The 26124-nt window shown below is 48.6% G+C and overlaps 1 protein-coding gene across 1 annotated transcript in view; it reads left to right on the forward strand.

Annotated features, from left to right (window-relative positions):
* LOC119452796 (uncharacterized) overlaps nucleotides 1-26124 on the forward strand; it is a 47421-nt gene that overhangs the window by 3778 nt on the left and 17519 nt on the right. Inside the window, exons 3-6 of the mRNA XM_049667216.1 lie at nucleotides 2435-2490; nucleotides 10170-10310; nucleotides 16452-16480; nucleotides 16742-16803. Of these exons, the coding sequence (XP_049523173.1) occupies nucleotides 2435-2490; nucleotides 10170-10310; nucleotides 16452-16480; nucleotides 16742-16803 (288 nt within the window). The remainder of the gene's footprint in view (nucleotides 1-2434; nucleotides 2491-10169; nucleotides 10311-16451; nucleotides 16481-16741; nucleotides 16804-26124) is intronic.

A 26124-nucleotide genomic window follows, 5' to 3' on the forward strand; every position in this document is an offset into this window, starting at 1 on the left:
CCGCCTTAGGGAGCCTACATGCAAGCGCTGTTTTAAAGCGCTTGCATGTAGGCACCCGAGGCCGCCTTTTAGGCCGCCTGCTCTACCAACGCCTCCTAGGAGGCGTTGGCGCTGCTCCGTCGAGGAGCGCTCGTCCCGAGAGCGAAGCTGACGTGGCATCGCGGCGATGCTGTCTCCCCTCACGCTACCCATGGAGCGCTAATGCTGTAGCAGGTGCTCCCTCTCGAGCGCTCTGCTCCGTCGAGGCGCAGCTCGTGACATGGCGTCGCAGCCAATGGCAATGCGAGTATCGGTGCCGTTTCACTGCTACCGACGACAGATGCCGGCTTTTTCGCTCAATGGGCCCTTGACGCTTTGGCATAACAAAAACACGTAAATACCCGTGACTACACATTACTACATGAAACTACCTTATGCGCCTCCCTCACACTGCTGAGTACTTACTTGCTGCGTGTGAACGAGCAGTGTTTCTCACCTACTCCACGGCGCCTGAGAAAGTGAGAGAAGCAATGCTTACCATTTATACAGTTTCATTGTGGCTATCACGAGCTTCAGTGCATGTTACTCACGCCAGCGCGATATATATAGATTACTGGCGGTAATTTCGCAAAGACTGCGCGTGCAACTTCATTAATTCCCGAGTGGTAGCGCACCAGTCTTTACCACTTTCCTTCAGGCGTTGCTAGATCGGCCCATGTGATAATAATAGACTTCGCGGGCATGCGCACTCTCTAAAAGGTTCAGTTAGCGTTCATCTAATCGAACAGTGCAACAAATGTAACTGTAAGCCCACCCTTGTTGAGTGCGCCATCTTAGGTAAATACACTGAAAAACGCGAACGTGAAATTTTCCCATAAAATGGGAAAAATTTCATCAGCGTAACTTTACAATCGTACACCACAATGAAATTATGCACCTATCCACCACGTGACATAACACTAATAAACGGGCCCTGCAGCACTTTTTATCGAAGTCCTCCTAAGCGTTTGGCTTGTAGGGACCCAATTTCTGAAATATTTTGAAGCGAAAAGTCTTTCAATGCGTTCTGTAGAAGCCGGAGTTACCGGCATTCAAACATCACTGTTTAACCCCTCCGAGATGCCCCGCTCCTGCTTCAACGGCTTGCCCTGCGGGGCGCAGCCTGCAACGCTCCGCCCACTGAACGTCACGGGGGCGTGTAGTTTAAATGGGGTTTTCGATGTTCATGTAGACGCCACGACTTCCTGTTTTGGCGCCTACGACGCACTAAACTAAACTCAGAGGCTGCTACCTAACCAGAAGTTTGCCGAAACTGCTCGTCATGCAGTGACCAGTTTAGGCTTTACCACTCTCGCCGCCTTTGCAGCCAACAACTGCACACCGACGTCGCCGTGTCGCGTTCATTTTACCCTAACGCTAGTAAAGCGCATTAGCGCGATCAGAGATCTTTGTTCGGAACAGAACACGTTCAGTCGCTCCAAGTTTCGTTCTTAATATTCCGTGTTACCGAAACCAATGACGTAGCAGTAGGGTGAATGCAACACTCACAACCAAGTGCTGACAGCGAAACTTGACACGCCGTTTAGTGTGTCGCATAGAGTCGGAAAGTCTTTGCGCTTGTGCATATATTTCGGAGGCCACGGCAGGCAGTGCTGTGGGAGATGACCATGTTGCGTACATATAGCGAAGCAGAAATTGCTGCTGAGAATGAGGAGGAGGAGGAGGAAAAGAAGAAAAGGTAGGGAGGTCAACGAGACGCACGTCCTGTTTGCTACCCTACCCGTGGTATGGGTTTAAGGAATGAAAAGAAGGAAAGGAGAGGGAGGGAAGAAGGTACTCTCAGTGTGAACACATGCGGTCGTCCATCACTTCACGCCTACAATCGGTCACTCAGGCCAGTCGATTTCATGAACTGTATCGATAGCCTGCAACGGCTGGGGCCATGGTCCAAGAATCTTTGTTTTCTGAAAATGGTCTGCCGTCTAATCAGTTTAACATACTCCGAAGAACATCGCGTTCGACGTCATAAAGATTACAAAGACGCAACACGTGTTATATCGTCTCTTTACTTACAGTTGCATCAGTCACAGATAGGTGTGCCAGGCATTCCAATAAGTAATGAGTCGGCTTTCGTAAAAGCCACCCCTAACCAGAGGCGGCTCCGGTAAAGTTCAATCACGGCGGGAAAAGTGCAATGGAATCTGCAGCTTGCTGCTGAGGATATTGCGTTCTCGGCTGCGAGCTGGATTAACGGAGCACACAGCTCGAGGAATCGCGGTAGTGTGTTGACTTTTCACATGAACCGTTGTGAAATGAAGATTCTATTCTAGAAATTTCTGGGAAGAAAAGCTAAAGGTATCAAACATGCATGTCTCTAATATTCTGTATTTCACACACTGGACAGAACGTGGAATTCACTTTTGTAATGTCGTGTTTTCTTTTTCACATTTGCTAGGTGATTACTCAACAATTCCCCTGGAACAACGGAATTATATGGACTATGTAAGAGAGGTAAGCTGAATCGTAGTAAATAATACTTAAGTCAATAACTTTTATGGACATTGTCGTTTTTCTACGCATATCAACATTTTTTAACGTACATAACCAAAAGTGGAGCAATCACAAACTCCGTGTTGGAGAACTGTAAAATAATACAGATCACGGTGGGTTTCTAATGAAGTTTATCTGAGGTATATAAGATTTATCTGAGCATTTAGGGTGGCCTGCACTGCGGCCGGTGTGTCCTACAATTTGCACAAAGCTGTTTAGTGGAAACTCAAGTGAGCGTGCGCCCAACGTTGGCGATCGCAGTCACATGTAGAATGTTTTCTTGACTCCACTAGATTATGTAGATATAGAGACTTGGATTCAGTGACACATGCGTACATTCAGTGACACGTACATCAAAGTTTACAGCGTGTCAATCATCTACGCGTATAAAATGCGCGCTTAAAAAACATATGAAGCCAGCGCAGTTCTCAGTAGCGCCGCTGTGCGTGGAATTTAAGCGGAGCGGAGCGGTAAGCAAAGCTTTACTGAATCTGTGTCTATACTCAGTGCACGAGCACTTTTATGGCACTAGCGACATTATATTTCTCAATGAGCACACCGGAAGTTGGCCTCAGGCAACCGGAACTTCAGGTGTCGCTGAAACCGTGAGAATAATAAAAACCCATCTAAAAGGAGGAAACGGTTCAGGTTAAGAGTTGTATAGGATAAATATAATTTAAGAACACAAGTTTACTTCAGCAAAGGGCCAGTTAACCGTCAGTTCTTTCACATCAGTACGATGATTAACTATCATCATCAGCAATGGCTCGAGCGTCGTCGTCTTCTTCCACAGCTGGCTCCGTTGCCGCTCATCATTCCAGCGTAGAATCCGCCTTTTTCACGGCCCGACGGCGCATGCGCCCTGCCCTGGCGGATTAGTCGCGAAACGTTTTGGAAGGGTCGCGCGCGCGGCCGTGCGGCCCCATCTGGGGGAAACGTCCCCCGAAAAAAAAAAAGCGCTCGGACGCGCGCTACTGACAACTCGTGCCGTGTACCGCGTTGAAACTCCACTGGTAGCTCGAGGTCAGTGCAGTACTGAAAGTGTGCGTACGTAAGACTGGCTTTGGTACTGCGACGGGCTTTCTTGTCGACGGCACCGATAAAATCACCGTGCCTATACCATCGTTCGACCGAAACCCGCGCGATAGGCCGTCGAACCGATAACGCGATAGCCGCAACGCCTTCGTTGGTATATGCAAATAATCGCGCTCAAAGTGAGTCAAAACATGCCTACGAAGTTGAAACGTTGAAATGCGCAAGGCTTCGACCCTCTCAAGCCGTGCACATGAAGTTTGAGCCAATGTTGATTTCAGCGAAGCTGAGGCCTCGCTCCGTCGAGTTCGTGCACCCGCTACCGGTGGACCTGTACTGAAAAGTAAGCAAGTTAAGACGAAGGAAACTGCTTTTATAGTTCAGTTCTGGCCTTAGCGATTTGAAATAAACTACTCTTCGCTTCGCACGGCGCGTACACAATAGTCTGCATGCGGCGACACAGCGCTGTGCCCAACGGCTGTGCCAATGGCTGTGCCAACACCTGTAGGTCACCGTTCCCGTAGGCTGCCGCTCGTATTTGCAACGTAGATGGGTCGGTTTGTACGTGTTGGTATGCTCACGCATTTCTTAATTCCTGAGATATACTGTTTATCTCTGAGTCAAACGCGAAACAAGATACGTACGGTACATTCGGTACAGCAGCATAAACAGCCGCCTCGCTCAGTTATATACCAACGGTGTCAGCGATGGCATCCGCGTTTTTGCGGGAGAACAACACGGCCTTTAAATGAGCGCTTATGTGAGCACATTTTTCTCTAATAATGCTTTATGACACGCGCAAACTAAGTATGATGAAGTTAAAGAAAAGCGAGAATCAGTAATAAATTACAGCCCGATATTTGTAACTGGATCACAGTCGCCGTTGAGTAGTTCAGGCGCTCATACTGACTCGTCTCACGGTGGAATAACGCGGCTCATATGAGCAGGTATGTGTGTTTTATTCGACGTTCCGACTTTTTTTTTATCATATCAGCGATGCACCTTTTCCCAATGTTTCGCGCTAACAACGATCTGTGGCTGTAGATGTCGATGTAAACAAGGGCACCGCTTTGCTAAATCCGACGCGGAAGGCGGCGCGGTCGGAAACTTATTATTTATGCAAAATGTCTAAAGAATATGCAAAAAGAATTGAAAGAAAAGCTAGGTGCAAGTGCAGGAGTCAGCAACAACAAACTCCAAAGCAGCCGCGCCGGCAGAGGGTACTCAGCGTACCTTTATAGGCCACACTATAAACAAAACAGCGCTATCACGCCTGCTCACCCTATATATATAGTTGGTGAGTGCTACATGGCTTCCAGGAACGACATGCTGCCCCGCAGAAGCCATTAATAATTATCCGCGATCCACGAAATGCACAACCGATGTGCACTCAACAATGGCGCAGGTTCACAAATCAACCGGCGAAAGCCCCGGCACCCTACCAAAACGTTTCGGGTGGCGTGCGGCAGAGAGCAGCACAGGAAAATGAAAAAGGCGGATTGCACTTCTTTTCGCTACCGGCGGGGGAGAGGGGGGGGAGGGAATGGTTGAGGAGCTGGACGCAGCTTTCTCTGAACCCGAAATTCGGGAGGTCCTCCACGAGCTCAACGGACGCTCTGCACCGGGCCCGGATGTGATCTCAAATAAGCTCTCACGTAACTTGGATGGTAAATCCATCGAGAAGCTCTCTAAAGAAGTCAACAAAACCTGGGAAACGGGGCTCGTCCCCGAATCCTGGAAGACGGCCTCGGTGGTGCTCATCCCAAAGCCAGGCAAGTCTCTAGCGCCGGAGAACATGCGGCCCATCTCGCTTACGTCCTGCGTGGGCAAGGTGGCCGAACATGCGATTCACTATCGAGTGACCCGGTACATAGAATGCAAAGAGCTGCTTCCACACGATATGGTCGGATTTAGACCTGCACGATCCACAAAGGACGTCATAATCCTTATCGAGAGACAAATTATTCACAACTACACCAGGGCTACTAGAGACATACTAGCTCTAGACCTGGCCAAAGCTTTTGACAATATCTCGCACAAGTTTGTGCTTGAGGCGGTTTCGAATATGGGACTGGGACAACGTTTCCACGCATACGTTAGCTCCTCTCTCAGTGATCGCAGGGCTACCATCAAGATCGGTCAACTCTCGGCCTCGGCTGCGGGAGGCTGTGGGTTCGATTCCCACCGCCGCCGGGCACCCACTGGTTCAAAAGGGTACAAGCGTTACCCCGGCCTGGCGTTCGGCTTCCTTCAGGGGTGATACGCATGGGAAAGGAGCCTGCGCCCTGAATTGCTGTCCAAACCAACGTGAGCACGGGAAAAAAATTATGTCTGGACCGCTCCCATGGCGGTCATTTCCCATGTGGCACCCCAAGCACCTATTGAGGTGGGGGCACCTTCGGGTTGAGGTCAAACACCCCTTTCCAAGCGTTGAGGTCCCATAATGGCCGAGCACCAGGCCGGGAGCGCGCTCGTACCTATTTTGCCGGTAGGTACCCGGCGGCAGCACTTGCCTCCCACAGCCGCGGCGGATGCTCGTCTACAAGGCCGTCTGTGGTTGGAGACAAGAGGCGCCCAGAGACAACAGCTGAAATCTCTATTGGGCCCTCTTTCGAGACGTGGACCCCCAAGACAGCAGAGCACCAGGCCAGAGGACATCTCTACCCATTAGAGAAACCGGTGGGTTCCCGGCGGCACCGGGATTTGAACTCGGTACCTCCCGCATACGAGGCGGATGCTCTACCGCTAGGCCATCGCTGCGGTCGCCCGCCTCGGCTGCGGGAGGCTGTGGGTTCGATTCCCACCGCCGCCGGGCACCCACTGGTTCAAAAGGGTACAAGCGTTACCACGGCCTGGCGTTCGGCTTCCTTCAGGGGTGATACGCTTGGGAAAGGAGCCTGCACCCTGAATTCCCGTCCAAACCAACGTGAGCACGGAAACACACACGGTATACACAGCGCTTGTGTGTACGTGTCTCCCTTCTTGTGGTCGTCTCTTTGCGCTGTTGCCCAAAGCTTCAAAGCGGTCAACTCAAATCCGAGGAATTTACCTTCGGTGCGAGAGCCGCCCCACAGGGGGCAGTCATATCTCCTGTACTCATCAATATTGCCATGAAGGGCCTCTCGGAGGGACTCGTCATGGTGCACGGGATTAGCCATGCTCTCTACGCGGACGATATCCCCGTGTGGTGCATGGGAGAGTCCGACGCCGGAGTAGAGCAGGCGCTTCAATATATGCTTTGGGAATGTCAACGCCATGAGCAAGAAGCGCCAAGATGAAGGCAGAAGACAACATCAGGACCCTCTGAAGGCGGGCGCCTCACATAGAGATGGCAAGCCACCCTCCTCAGCGAGGCACCCGAGGACCAGGAGTGGGCCGTCCAGCGGGCCAGGGCTATTGCCGAAGATCTCGAGAGATTTTTCTCCGGCGATGGACCCCTGGCAGCCTAGCCCCGGGCACCAACAGCCATAACCGTTGGGCATATAAAGTTTATTCCTATCCTATCCTTCAACAGGCACTAGACATCATGGAGAACTTTCTAGTCGTGTCGGGCCAGAGCCTGTCACCGCCTAAGTCCGAGTTATTACTGTACAGACCCACCCGACAAGGGGTGAGGAACTTCACTCCTTTAGAGCACATTCCCATAGCTCTATACACACAGGAGGGGCTGAGAATCCCCAGGGTAGACTCCATCAGGGTCCTCGGACTCCTACTGGAGTCCAAGGAGGGCAACTCACAGACTATAGCCCGCATCACCTCCAATACGGAGAACATGCTGAGGCTCATACTCGGGGTCTCGAACAGCACGGGAGGGCTGAGCGAGAGCAATCTCCTTCGGCTCTAGCATGCGTTTCTCATGAGCCACATTAATTACGGCGCTTCGGCGCCGCACTGGGCCAAAGGGAAGAGGTAAAAATCAATGCACTAATGCGCAAAAGCATCAAGTGAGTTCTAGGCTTGCCTATCACCACCAGCACCGAGAAGTTCATGCAATTAGGCATGCATAACTCCCTGTCAGAGGTGATCGAGACCCAGCAGATGGCTCAGGTCGTGCGTCTATAGCCCTCGCGGGCTGGTATGCGCATCCTGGAATCCATAAGCTGCGGTCTTAGAGACTAACCAGCGTAAAGTGACTCTACCATCCTCGATCAGAGCTACGTTTACGGTAGCTCCACTTCCAAGAAATGTCCACCCACAATACAATGTAGGGCGCCGATAGCTCGGGCCCGTTCTTTATTGAAATCGGTTGCAGATAGTCGGGATCTCGCAGCCTTTGTCAATGCAGCCTAGTACGGGCGTTCGGATTGCTTCGCAGTGGCTTCGGTCGACCATAGTGTCAAACTCCTATGTTCTTCCTCGGTTAGAAATGTTTCGGCACCGGTGGCTGAGCAAATGCCCATCGCCATAGCAATGCAGGACCCATTGCGTCCAAATATATTCACAGACTCACGGTCCGCAGCTCGGGCTTTCGCCTCGGGCTCTATCTCGCGGGAGGCAGCGGCCATTCTCGGCAGCGAGGGGGCTGCCGGGTTTCACACCATAAAATGGTTCCCGGGCTACATGGGCGCCAACGTAAATTCCCATGTTCCCAACGCCAATGAGTCTGTCCATGACCGTGCGCGAGATTTCGTTCACCGCGGCGATCCCGGCGGATTCGAAGGCGGGGACGCCGCGACGTACAGGGACTCCCTCCTCACTTTCCAGGAGATCTTGACTCAGTATCATCTCTCTCGGAGGGCTTTCCCACTTTTTCACCCGAAACTCCCTCGACCGCAATCGTCGGCATTCAGGATTCTCCAAACGGGGTCTTTCCCTTCGAGGGGCAGGTTTAGTCACTTCTCGCCCAACATCCAACCGCAATGTCCGGACTGCGGACAGGCTTATTGCTCATTAGCTCATATGCTCTGGCAATGGCCTGCGTTACGCGACACGTAGTTCAACAACGAAGAAGACTGGGAGGAAGCCCTCAAAATCGGCGACTTCTCGATTCAACTTCGGGCTGTCCAGAGGGCCTGCGAGAGGGCGGAAAGCCATGGTCTTCCGGTCCCTGCGTAGGAGGTGCCCACGACTTCTACGGGCTTCCCCTGAGAGGGGGCGTCCCAACGCAGTTCCTCAGGACATGAATAAACGTTGTCCGTCCGTCCGTCTGAAGTCGGCCCTTCAGATACGGGCTGTCCTGTCGTGGGTGAAATTAAATGGACGGCGTGACAAAAAAAAAAAAAAGAAAATGTTAGACAACCTTAATGTTCCCTTTAAGTATCTGTAATGCCGCTAGCGCCTAGACCTTAGATTAACACAAGTCCTTCTCCTACCACAGCCAGAAGAGCATCTGACAACGTGTCCTAACGCGCCGGCGGAGGGCGCGTTAGGACATCAATAATGAATGGCTCATACCCCCTTAAGCATTGTCTCAAATCCCCGTAAACGCGTCCTCCCCATTACGACGACCGACCGAGCGACCGATCGGTCGGTCGGCCTTAAATGAAGCTTTCCTTAAATGAAGCTTCTAATGAAAAATTGACCTATAGTACAGGAGTTGAACACTCAAAAGATGCAGAAAGGGTCATTTTACTTGACATATCTGGCGAAGTCATACGTATATTACGACGTTAAAGGCAGCTATCTAAGCATAGTTTCCTTATATGTCTGTAGCTTTCAATCAACGTCCTACAAAGATACAAGCTAATTGTTATTACGCTGGTAAACACAGGGAATTCAATTATTTCATTTGTGGCGAAATTTTTTACAGCCAAGCCCGCGGTCTACAAGGATTCGCACTGTCCGTTCTAGTTTTATTTAAAGACTGGCTCCAGTCAACGCATACTAACAAACTTTGTCAGTTATTCGCATCTTTTTGGTAGCCGACAAAGTAGTTAGGGGAAGAGGAGGGGTCGATAACTGCTTGGTGCATTCTGATTTAACCACAAGGTACTGGTGACGCTTGGTTAGGCCAGGATCCTTCTTTCAGACCGATGAACTCACGGTCCGTGTTTACATTCCAAAGCTCCGGCAGTCACTAAGAGAGCCTATCGCTCGGTTAACCTTCCCCATCACTTTATGACTTACTTACCATAAGTGGCCTGTCATCTTTCATTTACATGTTGATTCCACTCCTTATGATAATTCTGTTGTGTGACTTTTGCTGCGCCGTAAGCTCCCTGATGAAAAGATTGCCTATCCTCGAAAACAGTCAAGAGCCACGAGAATAACACACTCACACAACCTTGACTTTAACTTGGTTCTAACGGGCTTTCTTTTGCAATCTCAAACTTTCTTCCACTCGACGCTCTACTTTGAGCGCGGGACAATGCCGCCCTTTTTCTGAAGTTATCGCTGCCCTAAGAAAGCCTTGTTTCGTGAACTTCTAGCCATTATTTTGTAACCAGGTGCTCGCCACTGCTGCTCAAGCGCACTGGAATTAAGGGGCACTTTTCAAACAGCTCCTCGTCACTGAGAGCGTTATTGAAATTCAGTAAATCCTTCAATCTAGATTTAGCACAGTGTTCCACTCGGTAATGTCGAGGAGGAGCTTCGCGCTGGGACGCGGCTGTGAATGCATTTCGTCGACTTATTAAACCGCTGCACTTTCCACGCTCTTTCGGATGCAGATGCTCAAAAACGGCACACAATTGTTCTTGAAGTGGGGTTTCAATGGACCATTTCGCAACAATAGAACTATTTGTTGGACGTCCAACAAATCTCACGCATTGAATCTGGGATACCAGCGTCACGAACGATTCTACAACACGGTGAGTACATTATGAGGTTTAACTATTTCCCTATCATGGGAAAAATATGTGTTTTTTGTATGTTACGGCACATGTTTCTTTTTGAAGGAACTACTGCGCTCAATATTTAATGTAATACATAAACAGAAAACAAAATGAATGCACTTTTCACGCATAAAAGCTTTATTAACAAGATTTATCTCATAAAAATATATAAATTGTTAAAATCAAGATTGTGCCAAAAAATTGAACAAAGTTTTTGAAGAGACGCTTGTACCTACTAAGAATAAATTGTTACTAAAATTATGAGATATGCAAAATGTGTTGCCGTCTATTAAGCACTATTTCCGAAAAAATCAATATTTTTCATTGAACAGGCATTTCTCCACAAAACATTACCAGCAAGCACAACAGCTGGGAGTGCCAGGCTGCGGCCGCCAATGATCCGGGCTGGTTTGCGTCGTCGTCGCTTTCAGACTCAAAGTCCGACGAAAAGTCAGTGTCCTCTGACTCGCTGCTATACGATGTATCGATAAGATCAGCCGCAGAGGCAGCGGAATCGCGATATCTGCGATTTCCCGAAGCGCGCGCTGCGTTTCCGAAGCCGCAAATTTTTTTGCGTTCTGCTTTGACGATCGCGAAACTTCGGAGCGCGTTCAAAAATTACCGCTTGACGGTAATTTAAATTCCGGTTCAAAATTACCGCTTAGAAAACAAAAATATAGTTTCTCCTATTTCACGTCCGATGGTGCATTGTGTCCGTGAGCGGCGCGGAAGGTCTCGAAAGCGGCGTTTCAAACCATCGATAGCAGGCGGCTCCGAAGCCAGGGTCTCGAAGCCATTTCGCGCGGCACGCCGCAAAACCCCCGATTCCTGCCTATTCTGCCGCGCGCGGCATGACGCGTTGCCGCGCGTTTTTGACGCGCGTCAAAAACTCGCGTTCTTGCCGCTAGCGTGGCCGTACCCTAATACAACCGACTCGATTTTTTTCGCCACGTTGCTGAAAGGGCCCCTAAACCACCCAGAGGTCGAAATTTAGTTGTGGTGTTGCAGTTGTGCACGAGTCTACAACGAATATGTAGCCGCCAGCATTTTTTGAAATGGTGCCGTAATAGCGGAGTTACAAGCGTTTCATGATCGAAAAATGACCCTGGTTCGTTTCGCTCTTTCTTTCGCTACTCTGCTCGTCGGCTGGTCTCTTCTCCTCGCCGAGTGCTTCTCCAAATGTCACGTGACATACGTAATCGCCAACGCGCTTCTCAAAACACTGCCCACTTCCGGTTAAAGCACGCCCACGCTAGCGGCAAATATAGCGACGGCGAACCAGCCTCCCGTACCCTAGAACGTCTGCCGCGCGAGAGGTGTCCTATGTAGACGGCATTTCGGCCGGCGCATCGCCCGCAGCACGATCAACGGGCCAATCGACGACTGCGAAGCTGCGCGCCTCCGCCACCGGCGATAAAAACATCGGCTGCAGCTTCTGTTCCAAGCAAAATAATTTTCCCTACATAAAGTGATGCGTAAATTGTACATTTTATGAAGAGCGATATCCACTGTCAAATGTTAAACATGAACGAGAGGTCCGATACTTGTCGAGCTCAGCTGCCGTGCACGGCTACCGACGGAAGACGACCGGCTCGGCGGTGCTCGCATCGCTGCCGACGGCGCCGCTAATATAAGCGTGTTTTCTTCTTCGTTTACCATTATTTCGAAGAGCGATAACAACGGTAAGAAAATATTGCGGCTTGTGAGCGTCTGTAATTCATTGCGAAGCGCCGTCCGTTTTAGCTTTGAAGTGAGCCGGAAAAGGCCTAGCGACGATATCGGCGCCGTCGAGCGATCGGCGGCAGTGAGGCTACCGCACAAATGAGTCCCCGTATCATCCTCTCTACGGCAAGGAAATCTCGCTGTTCGCTAGGAAAACCGCCGTCGAACGGCGGCCCGCGAATGGCAAACGGCATGCGGCGAGTTACCGTGCCGGTAACGTGCTACCCGCTGTGACTCGCTGTGGCTGCCGTGCCGGCCCGTGCTCATGCGAAGCGTGCCGATATGGACCCTGTGTTGCGCGCACGTCTAGAAAGGCCAACACTGTCGCACTCTGTTTGCGCAGCTAATCAGACCGCTAAGCACGACTGCGTTGGAACCCGAGCCATTTGGGACGTGCGTAGCGGGCTGTAATTACCGATTCGCAAGCGCGCACAAGCGAGCAACACGGCGAGGAAGAGCAGGGAGCGCGCGTACCTGCTAGCAGATTAACCGGAAGTCGTAGGTTCTTGCTCGACCAATCGACATCGTCGCCACTGTTGACATCACCAGATGCACCCTGCCATGGAGGAAGGAAACAAAACAGGAGAGGCCCTGACGTCACATTTTTGAAGCCGGAAGTGCAGCCTTGTTGGTGTGCCATCTCCCTTTGCGCCTCCAATCAGGGGTTCTGCAGCTCGCCGGAGTAGATGGGCGCGAACTTTGAACTTGCATTGTTACGAGCCGCCGGAAGTGTGTGCTCCTGACGCGCGTCAAAACAAAGCCTACAAAACTTCTGTAGCAGGTTTAGGGAAGCATACGCGCTCCTGTGTTTCTCCGTGGCACGTTGAAGAAGACAACGAAGATTCGCGCCGTGATCGCTTGAGTGTATCTGTTGCTGGCTGGCACTCACACTCACAGACCCAAAACACAACTTTCAAGCTTACACACCACACTCCAAAGTCAGCTTTTCTCGCGAACAAAAGGTGCTGCGGGAAAGACACCGGCGGAAAAATCGTATCTCACTTTTCAGAGACCACGAGCAGCAGCGAAAGCTTCAGGAGCGCGGTTGCCATGGCAACGTTGACATTTGGGCTACCCGTCCCAGTGCTCCTTTGCGAGAAACAGCACGTGACTTCCGCCACACCTTCTCCAATACGCTCGTGCTGGTCAGGGCCTCTCCTGGGGTTTCCTTCCTCCATGCACCCTGCTGACATCGTGACGACCGCTGGTGTTACCGGAAAGGCCAGGGGAGGAGGACGATATTGTTTTTTTATTTTGTGGCGCGCAACGGGATTTCGCCTCCCGGTGCCATCGTGGGCGGAGCCACCGACTTGACCTGAGTAGGGTGCCTCGATGCCCAGCGCCGCCGTCCAGGGTGGAGACAACCCCGCTGGCGCCGCCATATTGAGTCACACGAGCTGAGACTCAGCTACGCTTGCGTTCATAAATAGTGTTACTCGCGGCGCACTTCCAAGTGCTTTGCCTTGATGAGGATTTTTTTATCGGTATCGCATCTGCACATCTTTATAACCAATAGCCGTTAACTCGTCGAAGGTCCAAGACGTAAATGTATGGCGCCGGGAACATGCCCCAAGTTGCCTAATTCAATTTACATTTAACATGCCGTGTGTATGTTTGAAATACGCACTATTTTTTTGCGCTTCGATGCATGGTATATAAGGTTTGCGACCCCCTGTGTGTGGAAGTTTTCTTTTTCGCTGTTGTATTTTGGTTTACACGTCACGCCTCCTTTACCGTAGCCAGCCACTCGCGCACGGCGGTTAGTTTCCCTTGCGTTCGCGTGCTCTTCGCGTTCGTTGCAATTATTTGACGATATCTACGCGCAATTATGCGTCTTTTGCCTACAAAACTGTGCTGACAGGATTAAGCTGGTGTAAAAATAACTGCGACGTGAAAATAAGGTTTAGTTAGTGCTGTAGAGAAACATGTAACGTAACTTGTCTGTGTCAATCTTGCGTAGTACACACAAGAAACCAAACGATGTACGAAATACATGTACTTATAATGTCTAGTACAATCAATCATGAAAGAGATATGTACATGAAAAATTATATGTACTGTGTGGCGCCTGAAGGTTATGTTGAAAGACGAGATCAAAAACAATTCGCAAGGTAGGCTCGACACACAATTCGGGATAGTGAGAGTTTTTTTTTAATTTATTCATTACATTGGGGGGGGGGGGGGTCAAGTGAGTACATAAACCTTATTACACACAATATAAATCGAAAACAAGAATGCAAACAAGAAAACGCAACCACAGGTAATATTAATCAAGATATCCAGCCAGAATACATCAGCTACCATCGAATACGTCGCATCAGCCAAACACATCGATGGCGAGTACAGAACATTTTATAAATAACCATTAGAACACTGATACCTACATTTAAAAAATAAACAACACTGCATACATATCGCGTACAAAAACCGTAAATGAAACTAAGACAGTCAAATACAGATTAGCAATGTTTTTCACTTCGAAAATATAGTCCATGATGATGTAGGGCTGTTGACTTTAACAGACGGCGCCCATCCTGTCGATTTCCCTCGTACTGGTCCTCTTCAAAGTGTTTCTAAGTACAAGTAAAACAACAAAAGTGATTATTGATATGAAAAGTTGCCTTGTAAATACAGAGAACCCCTTACAGTGCTTAAAAATAAATTTTCGCAGAAGTAATGCTGTATTACCTCGCTTCACACGTTTCGAAGAAATGCACAGGCTACAACAAACACCATGCCAGAAAGCGCCGAAACATTTTGGTCCCATGATGCCCCTTAACTCTGCTACACCTGGGCATACCGTGCACAGGCATTTAAAGACTGTCACAGTACCCACTACGATCGGTAATGAGCACGAATGACCATCGGCTTACGAGCACCACGCTACAAATATATTCGTCTAAAAAATCAGCTATATAACGTAACAACCTGAGATCCGCAAGATATCTGCTGAGAATAGAGAAAATCACAATGCTTCGCTTGCCACGTACACAACAGCCGCTCTCCCCAGAAGAAGCACTGCGTTCTTTATTCCCAAATAACCAGTAGCGAAGAAAGAAACTGAGGGAAAAAAAAGAAACAAGAGACACACGATGTGTGCTTCCCGTGAAAAAGTAAAATAGGTGGTTTACATGACGATTTGTAGCTAATGTAAGGCTATTTCGCGGCGAAGCATTTTCGTCAGTTCTTAAAGTAAGGGTACTACTCGCATAGACTGCGCTGATCAAAACGGCAAAAGCCTATGCGACGCACGCTCGCAAACCATAGGCTACTCAGCATCGGTGCAGTGCTTAGTTCGTGAGCGAGGATCAGAGAATACTTTCTTATTTAAATGAAAAACACGATGCGATAGTCTAAACTTTCTTGACACTTACCTCGCAAATGTAGGAGCTATCCGTTGCCTTCCAGTGATACCGCTTTACTTGGGCTTCCCATCTCTTCCTTCGCTCTGGGTCCCGGGGGAAGCGTACACAGCGAAGCCCTTTACGCGTCGATCCGGTGCACTTGGGAACACAACAGCCCGTCATGTCGACTCAATGCGCTTGACAAGCTTGTCATTCATGAGGCTGAACACTGTCCAGCAAGTAGAAGCGTCAGCGAAGCATCCGCGCGCACTGTGTCTCGAACTAAGCACCGGCACCAAGCACTCGCAACCGCTCGCTGTGACTCAAGATGGCGTCGCAGCGAGAAAGCGGCGGTGCGGGTGCGGTCAAAGGATGGCACCACCCTGAACGGCGGCGCTGGCATCGAGGCACCCTAGACCTGAGGGAGCCTTCGGCTCCCCCTGGCCAGTTTCTCAGGACCAATAAAAGTTCTTGTCACTGTCACTGTAGCGCGCCCGCGGCGCGTAGCGCTGCAGCGTTTGGCATCGTTGATCGTGACGGCATTCTGAACTCGATGCGCCTGTTTACTTGAAATGATCAAAAAATATCTTAGGTGGTTTAGAATATCTTGAACATCGCTTTACTAGAAACGGCGTGTGCTTAGTTCTGTTCTTGCTTTTCTTTCCCTGTAAGGTACACTATTTACGTACATTAGGTGGCGGTTATCTGTCCATCTGCATCTCTATTAAAAAGGGTGTGTTTCCATATTAGAATGATGTTTTCCCACTTATTCTCGCAGATTCATTGCAGATAATGTGTTCGACCGTTTTTCTACGTTCTTACTAACACGATTTTTTTTAATGCGATGAAATATTACTAATATGCGGGTATAATGGGCGCAGTACTAACACTGCTAGCAACACAAATGACAAATTCAGGTTTCAGGATAAGCGCGAATTTGTCATTTGTGATGATAGCTGTGTTCGAATTGCGACCATTATGTCACCCTAATAAAGAAATAAATAGCTTTGTGGAACCTTTTTTTATTATTGTTCGTAACATATCCTTCCAGGTGGCCACTACAAGTCACTGGCAAGACAGGTGCGTTTTATTAATTTTATTTGTCTATGTTTTATTCAAAATAGTTTTATTTATAAGCCGACTTAGGTTAATAATGCTCGCGATTTGTTACGAAATGTATCTTTTGATGGGACGATAACACGGCAAAAGAAAGCACCTTGCGTATTTAAGGTGCAACTACACGCAATTGTTCTTGTTCAAAGACACGGTAATGTCGATCACCACTACTACCGGACAAATAAATAAAATAAGCAAACTTTACATCTCGCTGTTATATTGCAGGGAGACTACCTATTACGTGGGACCAATGAACTGCACACCCACAGTTATGGTGCAAGCCCGTGGTAAGAACCTTCCAAACTGTTTTCTTTGATTCCAATACAAGCATGTCACAATGTTGGTTATGCTGAATAGCTGGTTGTGTGCATTATTCTGAGGGATGGTAAAAATTATATTTAACATTATTCTCAAGCATATTCACGGAAAAACACAGCGAACGTTAAGCTTTCATTTTATTTAGCAGTAGCTACGACTGATATTAAAACGAAAAAATACGCATTGATAGTGAGTGGCACGCTCTTATCGACAACTTCCTCACATGGGTGACTGGCTGTGAGCCCGAGCCTTCATGTCCAATTGCAAGGGAAGCTTTAGCATACGCTCGGCCACGCGTCTGTTTCTCTCTTTCTCTGCTTGCTTGCCTGTGAGAGCTAATGAGCACATGCGTGTAAGTTAATCTTACAGATAAGCATAAGCAGGAGATGTATTATTATAATTAGCTACTGCCCATGCGCTGATGCTATCAAAACATTTCTTATGAACACGCATACGCGTGTTTATAAAAAAAACGTTGTCATTCCCGTTCCAGCTCAGAAAGTGGCACAATGAAGATTGCCAATCAAATTTATGAGGCTTAATTAGGAATTTAACCACAGATGAGGCGTCAGAAATACAGTATTTGAAAACCAAATTGGTGTACCAGCGAAGCAGTGCCTCTTTTGCCTCCCACATTGAATATTTCGATAAGTTTATCATTGCTTCTCTACGTCCTGCTTACACATTAGCGACTACTGCGCTATAGTGCTGCTAAAGTGGCCCGGCCACGTTATCTTCACACCGGACAATTTCATGTCTACGAGCTTTTAGTACGGTTCTGCGTTTAATGCAAGAAAAAGGGGGAAAAACGAGAATTGGTGCTGACCAATGACAGCTATTCAAGCTCGTAATTCAAGTGAAAAGCACACAAAAAATGCAATCTCTTTCGCCCTATCGTAGCCTAGTGACGTCACAGAAGTCTACCAATAAGACCGGCGCTTTCATAAAAGTGTACCACACAAATGCATACATGGAAGAAAGAAATAAACTATAGGAGGGAGCATGAAGTCCTATAGCTATATTCAGCAAGTTGGAGGACGCCAATAAACTGCAATAGAGAATTACGCCACGCAGCCAGCCATATAGCAAGCGAATTTCGTGCTGTTCCAAGCAATGTTCGGAGCATGCAAACGTGCCATGTTTGTTTTTACGCATGCGCATCTGTATGCATCGGCTTATGGGCGTACAGGTGGGTGTGTTTGTACAGCATGTACTCGGGTTTACGTGTGCGTGTGTGCGTGTGTGCGTGTGCGTGCGTGTGCGTGCGTGTGCGTGCGTGTGCGTGCGCGTGCGTGCGCGTGCGTGTGCGTGCGTGTGCGTGCGTGTGCGTGCGTGTGCGTGTGCGTGTGCGTGCGTGTGCGTGTGCGTGCGTGTGCGTGTGTGTGTGTGTGTGTGTGTGTGTGTGTGTGTGTGTGTGTGTGTGTGTGTGTGTGTGTTCATGTTTGTATAAATGTGCGTGGGTGCAGGCGAATAGATGTGTGTGTACAAGCACGCATAAATTAGCGTGTAAGCTAATCGAATGTGTGTGTCCTGTTCGCGTGGTTGTGTTTACGAGCTTTTGTGTGCGCGTGCAAATATTCACTTTGACATATACAAATGAATAGACCATGATTTTTCGCATTTGCAGGCTCCACTTCAACAATTAGCTGAGCATCAGGAATCAGCCTGAGGAAATAGTTACACGTGATACGGCACATCATTAGGAAGCGCGTGATGTGCAACGAGAGCATGGTTTCGTCAGTGCTGCTCCTTCAGTAGCACACAAAGAACGCCAAAAAGCCAACAATAGCGCTGATGTTCTGCGAAGGTGCACAGTATTTACTAATACAAGATATTGAAACTGACCTATCGCCAGCTAAAGCATGTGAACTACATCCTGATGAAATTTAGCGCGCGTACTTGAGTTAAGAGCTAGTGGGTGTCAAAAAAAGAAAACGCGCAGCTTCAAGTCATCCATCGCAACGTCATTTGACGATTTAACGGCGTTGACACCTTCGACAATCATGTATAAATTAAGGGTTATTGACAATCACACACGCAAACCTTCACTGGGGTCAGTTTCAATGAGAAAGAATGTACCTAAGCACAACGTACGTTTGCGTTTTTCTGCTTTTCTTCCTTTACATGTTTCCGAATTCAATGCCGCAGGATAAGAACTGCGGCTTTCGATGTACAATATAGTGTTTGTCACATTTGGGCATAATATTAGTAAACAAAGGATGTGTAACCGTTGTGATGCCGCTACGTTAATCAATTCACCAGATAAGCTATTTCTAAATTTGTTAGCTTAAAAGAAAGTTCTCCTCACGTCGATGCTGTAGGTACGACTAAGTTTACATATCACTGCATGGATCAATTTCGATAAAAGAAAACTTCGCACCAGAGCACCGATGTGATCTCTGATCGAAGTAGCAGATTTGCATCCCCAGCATTTTCCAGAATGTATTGATTATTTGTTGATTGTCTATTAGCTATTGATTGGCTATTTATTGGCTATCGCAAGGTATTGGCCACGTATTTTGGCTAGGCTTAGCACTACCAAGTCATCCGCAGCATTTCCCGAAAGTTATTCATTATTAATTGATTATAGATTAGCTATTGATTGGCTATCGATTGGCTATCGCAAGATATTGGCCACGTATTTGGGCTAGGCTAAGCACTACCAAGTCATCCCCAGCATTTTCCGGATTAACTATTCATTGGCTATCGATTGGCTCCATGTTAGCTATTCATTGGCTATCGATATAAGGGCCCCGTGTCACAGGAAATCCGGCGTCGGCGTCGGCGTCCACGGCTCAGAAAATCCCGAACCACCACAACCACGAAAGCCCTCCGCGTGGCGCAGAGGCGTTAGTGAACTAATTGAATTTCTCAAAATGAAACATGTCAGAAAAAATCGTCAAGTACGACTGAACCACAAACTACAGACATAACAGCGTCGGATTGTAATTTGAATGTACGAGAAAACATAATTCTGCTATTAGGAAACTCAAACACAAACCCCTTTTCCTGAATTTCTACCATACCAGCAGCGGCGCGCCGGTGTATGTTACTTGCAAAAAAACACCGCATATCCACGAAGTGAATGATGATGAGTGGGCGAAGCACCGGCCGGGGAATCATGCGGGCAAAACGCCGGAAGCGTTCTCCGGAAGCCGGAAGCTGGCGTACATATACTATATATAAATTGTACTGAAGGCGAATGACCGCGCTTCGGTCATTCTGGGATGTCTGGGAAAAGAAGACGACGATGAGTGTGGTTGTTGTTGACGCTCTAGCTCGCGCTCGCCAGTAACCCGACCTGCCTTTCGGATAGCCTTCTGCAACGCCACGTCCAAGCCTGCTTGAAGACCAACACCCCCATTTTAAGTGGTGGAGGTGCGGGGTCCTGTTCATCCTGGAACTTCGCAGCCGCACGCTACCATCAGCTTTCGCCATGACTGATCCTGGCCCATCGCAAGCTGTTCCCGTGCCAACGACAATCCACTGTGCTGGCGTGCCCCGACATCGCGACCCACCTATATTTAGCGGCACCGACGACCAGGACGTTGAGGATTGGATCGTCGAGTACGAAAGAGTGAGCTCGTGTAACAAATGGGATGACCGCGCCAAGCTCACGAACGTTCACTTTTACATCACTAATGTAGCCGGCCTCTGGTTCAAAAACCATGAAGCCGAAATATATATATATATATATATATATATATATATATATATATATATATATATACAGTCTGTTTCACACTTAGGGTAGGGTGCCGGAAGTAGCTCGCGCAGGCGGTCGAGGAGCGTTATCTTGAACCGCGTCGACTGCTACGGCGGCGCGCGCTGGCCGCATCGTCGGGAAGCGTGCTACTGTCAAGGGCAGTTCATCGTTACTGCGGGCACTGAGCCGATAATGTCAACTAAACGTTGTGCGCACATTTTTGTGTCTCCTTCTTGTCGCTGCGTATTACGGTAGCACACGCAGTGAAGAAATAGGTGTGCACGCACTCAGTGGCCAGTTTTAGTTACACGTACGTGGAGACTTCACGTATACGCAAACGTGAACAGTCTACGTACCTTACGTGCACGCCATCTGAAACGCTTTTAGCTACACGTACGCGACGCACCACGTAGCTACATCTATCGGGAATTATGAACAATTAAATTCAAGATGAGTATTTCAGCGAAGCCAGTGATGTGCATTGATGCGTGCCGGTCATCGTCTCCGCAATGCCCGGAAGTGTGTTGTGCAAGCGTTATCTGCTGTCATCGTTGACATGGAATGAAATAGATGACCAGTCATCCTGTCGCCATGGTTCCATGCAAGCCATCTGCGCGCGCTCAGCACGCTATCGCTTGTTCGTGGTCTCGCGAAACCCCCGCGCGAAGCTGTCTACGTGCGCAAGAAACGAACGTAAAAAATCGAATCTCACGTACGTCCGTGAGACCAGCGCGCGGCCGCTACGTTCTGCGCATGCGCACTATTTACACGTAGAAGCTTTACGTACGCAAAGCGTCTACGTGCGTGTAACTAAAGCTGTCTAGTATCTCGGCCTATCGAAAGAACAAACGAAGCGTGCTGTCTAAAGAACTGTGAGAACCCAATTTTAGATGCGAAGCAGCTTATGGTCGGGGCTATGTCACTCTCTCTCTCTCTCCCTTCCTCCCTCCATCCATCCGCCGTGCGGCGTCCACACCCGCACTGCGCATGCGCATCCTCCTCCCCTCCTCTCCTTGTTTCATCTCTCCTCTCGGCATTCCTCCTCTCCGGATTGCGCAACGAATGGCAACACCTGCGGCTCCGCGCGCGATAATTCGAAGCCGCTTAGGTTAGAGGCGTGACAGTAGGCGCTGCATACTCCGCTGGGGGGCGCCACTGTACTCGCTGTATAATGACGCGCGCGCGCAGCGCTCCTCTCATTCTCCTCCCGCAACGCCGCGATGAGTGCCGCAGACAGCGCCAGCGTCAACGCCAGTGTCAGCGCCGTGGCCGACCCCGTGGCTGCTTCGCATACTGCTCAGGGTTCCCCTACTGGAAGATGAAGTAATTTTTTTTGCCAATGAAGGCTCAAAGGTTGGCGTCGCACAACGTTTAGTTAACATTATCGGCTCAGTGGCCGCAGTAACGATGAACTGCCCTTGACAGTAGCACGCTTCCCGACGATGCGACCAGCGCGCGCCGGCGTACCAGTCGACGCGGTTCAAGATAACGCTCCTCGACCGTCTGCGCCTGCGCGAGCTACTTCCGGCACCTGACTCCAGCGCTCGCCGCATCGCGATGCAATGCGCTCCGAGATTTCCGCTAAGTGTGAAACAGACTGTACATATATGTATATATATGTACATATATATGTATATATATGTACAAATACATATATATATATATATATATATATATATATATATATACTGTACATGTGTACAGCATATACAGCGCTTATATAGCCCTTGTGCACCGCAGCGCCCCTAGCTACGGACGAGAGAGAGAGAGAGCGCCGTCGGGAACGAGAGAGAAAGAGAGCACAGCTGCGCCTCTAGCGGGAGCGGCGAGTACTAGCGTGGCTACGACGGTGCGACCAGGGACGAGGCTCGACCCTAAAGATCTTCACCCCTAAAACATCATCCAGATGGCGCTGGCCTCCTGGGCAGCATAAAACTGCAGCGGTGCGCAGAGGTCAAGGTGGAGACAAAAGAAAGCTGCAGTTGCCGGGAAGCCTGGCAAGCAGTTAGGGATCTTTGAATGGTATCGCGTTCCACTCTCAAAGGCGAAGCTTAAGCGTCCTCCAAATTTTTTGGGCGGCGGGCGGCCGTGGCCGAGCGGCGGCCGCCGAAAGTACGTCTCTTTCGCAGTGAAGCTGTTTGTGCGGACCCTGTGCCGTCGTCGGTTCACTAAAACCCACGTGACCTAAAGCTCACGTGACTTAACGGCAAAGCTTAATCGTCCTTCAACTTTTTTTTTACATTAAGACGTAAAAAAGCTACTTCATAATAGGCACAAATTTTGAAAACGCTCTATAGGATTTCTTCTAAAACGCTCTCGAATTATCGCACGGAAAGTTTCTTTCGCAATATAGGACTTCCGGCGTTGAAAATGAAATGTGGACTAATGTTGTAACAAAAACGAATGCAGAAAAGTCGTGAGATTTGTTCCATAATGTAGCTTACAACATTCTTTTAATTGCGTCTTCCTTTAACGCGTACCAAAATTTTTTTTTAACATTGACCAACATTGGCTGGGACTACATATAAATTAGCTGTTGCCCGCATATAAAAGCATGCGCTACTTTCCGCACTCCCCTACCAGAGACCCGCTCACCATCCCACATACTTCGTCTCGCTCCTTCACGATGCCCTCGCCACATCACCACATTCCATATCTCCTTACCTCCCACTCTTCTAGGAGAACTACGTCCCTTTCCATGCGCAGGACGCTTGGAAAGGTCTGCAGAAAGCCTTGGCGGAACAGGTCCCATGTTGTCAAGGTCGACTCCCGATTCTCGAACCACGTCCTGGCGGCATCTTCCAATGAGAAGACATGGCGCAGCTTGTCGTCGCTGTTCCAGTTGTTAAATAGAGCGACCCTTTCATGCTTCTCCAGTCAGCTTTTGAGATCCTCAAATGTTGATCCGCGGAACGTCGGTGGCTCCCGTGGGTGCTCTAACACGATTGGTGTAGGCGGCACTGGTGCTGTCATTGTGGATGCGGTCGTGGCCTTGCACTTCCTGGTCTTCTCGGGTACATGTCCGTACTCCAGGGGTTGGTTTCGTAGCCTGAGGCTAGCTCGATGGTCTGGGACAACGTTGGTACAGTCTTGGGGGTTCCTGCTTAAATCACGGCTCTTCGGGGGCGTCCGGGGCATGAACACAAAAGCACCTCCACCAGATATCACGTAGTAGTGACGGTGAAGAAAACAGTCGTAAAGCTGTGGATGATGAAACTGATTCTTTATTGGGCGAACCTGTGCCCACAAAAGCAAGCTACACTCGAAGCACAAAGATAGCGGCGAACACAGTCGGCGATCGTCGAAATCCGATCAGCGGCGAAACGCGTACGCTTTTATACATGAGTAATCTAAGGTTCCAGAGTAATCCCTGGTGCCCGCGTGTCTTCCAGTAAGTACTAAAAACTCGCGTCGCTCATACAATCAGATTACATAAGCATCGGTGACAACATACAACGGATAGGTGCATCGATAACGTTCGAGAAACTTCCGACACATGCAGGCGTGTTATGCGCTTAGCGATAACGTTTAACATTTGTTAGCCGGTGAAAAGCGGTCACCGGTGAAAGATAAGCAAGTACACGTGTCAATATTTCGCAGCGCTTGCAAGTGACAGCGATCGTTTGCCGGGGACTGCAGAAACTGGGGGAAACGAACAGGTGCTGTAGCGGGGGCTCAGCTTGGTTATATCACATGCTTGCCGCCAGCGTTCGCTTGTCATGGCTTTGCCGCCACCTGACCTCTCACTAACCTGCAATACACGTGCGTGGGCGGCGCCAACAAAATATGCTTGCAGACGCTGCGGGAAACAGTTAAAGCGCGACACTTTAGTGCTACTTCAAAGGAAATAGAACGCACGTTAGCCAAACCAGCGCCAACCTACGCCTGGCGACAACTTTCTGTGGCAGCACGGCCAAGCCTACGCGCTTGGGCTCTGTAGCATGAGCAATGCTGCCACAGAAAGTTGTCGTCAGGTATAGGGAAACTGCCAATTGCCAATTGTAATTGGCAACTACGGCAACGGTTCTAGGAACACAAGAGGAGAGGTGTTGTTAGAATTCGCGGAAAGGAATACGCTCCGAATTATGAATACCTTCTTCAGGAAGCGCAGTAACAGGAAGTGGACCTAGAAAAGCCCTAATGGAGAAAGAAGGGATGAAATAGATTTCATACCCTCTGCCGATCCCAGCATAGTGCAAGATGTAGAAGTGTTAGGTAAGGTTAAGTGCAGTGACCATAGATTAGTCTCAATTTGATTAGTCTCGGCATTTCTCTCAATTTGAACAGAAAAAGAATAAATTTCGTCAAGAAGAAACAGGCCAACCTAGACGAAGTAAGGGTAAAAGCAGACCAATTCAGGCTGGTGCTCGCAAACAAATATGCAGCTTTAGAACAGGAAGATGAAGACAACATGGAGGTAATGAATGAAACCGAAACTAGGCTGATCTCAGAAGCAGCAATTGAAGTGGGAGCTAAGGCACCAAGGTAACCAGTAGGTAAGCTCTCCCAAGCAACAAAGGACCTAATAAAGAAACGGCAAAACATGAAAGTGTCCAACTCGAGAGATTAGATAGTATTCGCTGAACTGTCGAAACTATTCAACAAGAAAAAAGTAAGGGATATACGAAATTATAACGTGGAAAACATTGAGGAAGCTGTAAAATATGGACGCAGCATTAAATCAGTAAAAAGAAAGCTTGGCATAGGCCAAGGCAAGATGTGTGCACTGAAAGATAAACATGGTAATATCATTAGCAATTTCGATGACATAGTAAAAGCAGCGGAAGAATTCTATACGTGCCCAAGTGCCCAAAACAGCCAAGCTACTTTCATTCGAAATAGAGATGAACCGGATACAGAGGCTCCTTCTATAACTAGCCATGAAGTTAGAAAGGCCTTGAAAAACATGACCAGGCGAAAATCTGCTTGGAGAAGATGGAATACAGTAGACTTAATCAAAGATAGAGGAGATATCATGCTTGAAAAGCTTCCGGCCCTTTTACGCAATGCCTCACAACTTCAAGCGTACCAGAGAGCTGGAAGAACGCCAACATTATACTAATCCATAAGGAGTCAGACGTTAAAGAATTGAAGAATTATAGCCCAATTAGCTTGCTTTCAGTATTGTATAAAATATTCACTAAGATAATTTCCAATAGAATCAGGGCAACACTTGACTTCAGCCAACCCAGAGAACAGGCTGGCTTCAGGAAGGGATATTCTACGATGGATCATATCCATGTCATCAATCAGGTAATCGAGAAATCTGCGGAGTGCAATCAACCTCTCTATATGGCTTTCATAGATTATGAAAAGGCATTTGATTCAGTAGAGATACCAGCAGACATAGAGGCATTGCGTAATCAAGGAGTACAGGAGGCATACGTGAATATCTTAGCAATTATCTACAAGGATTCCACCGCTACCTTGGTTCTCCACAAGAAAAGTAGAAAGTTACTTATCAAGAAAGGGGTCAGGCAAGGAGACACGATCTCTCCAATGTTAATCACTGCATGCTTAGAAGAAGGATTCAAGCTCTTAGACTGGGAAGGCTTAGGAGTGAGGATCAATGGCGAATATCTCA

The sequence above is a fragment of the Dermacentor silvarum genome, chromosome 5, assembly GCF_013339745.2.
Source record: "Dermacentor silvarum isolate Dsil-2018 chromosome 5, BIME_Dsil_1.4, whole genome shotgun sequence".
NCBI lineage: Eukaryota > Metazoa > Arthropoda > Arachnida > Ixodida > Ixodidae > Dermacentor > Dermacentor silvarum.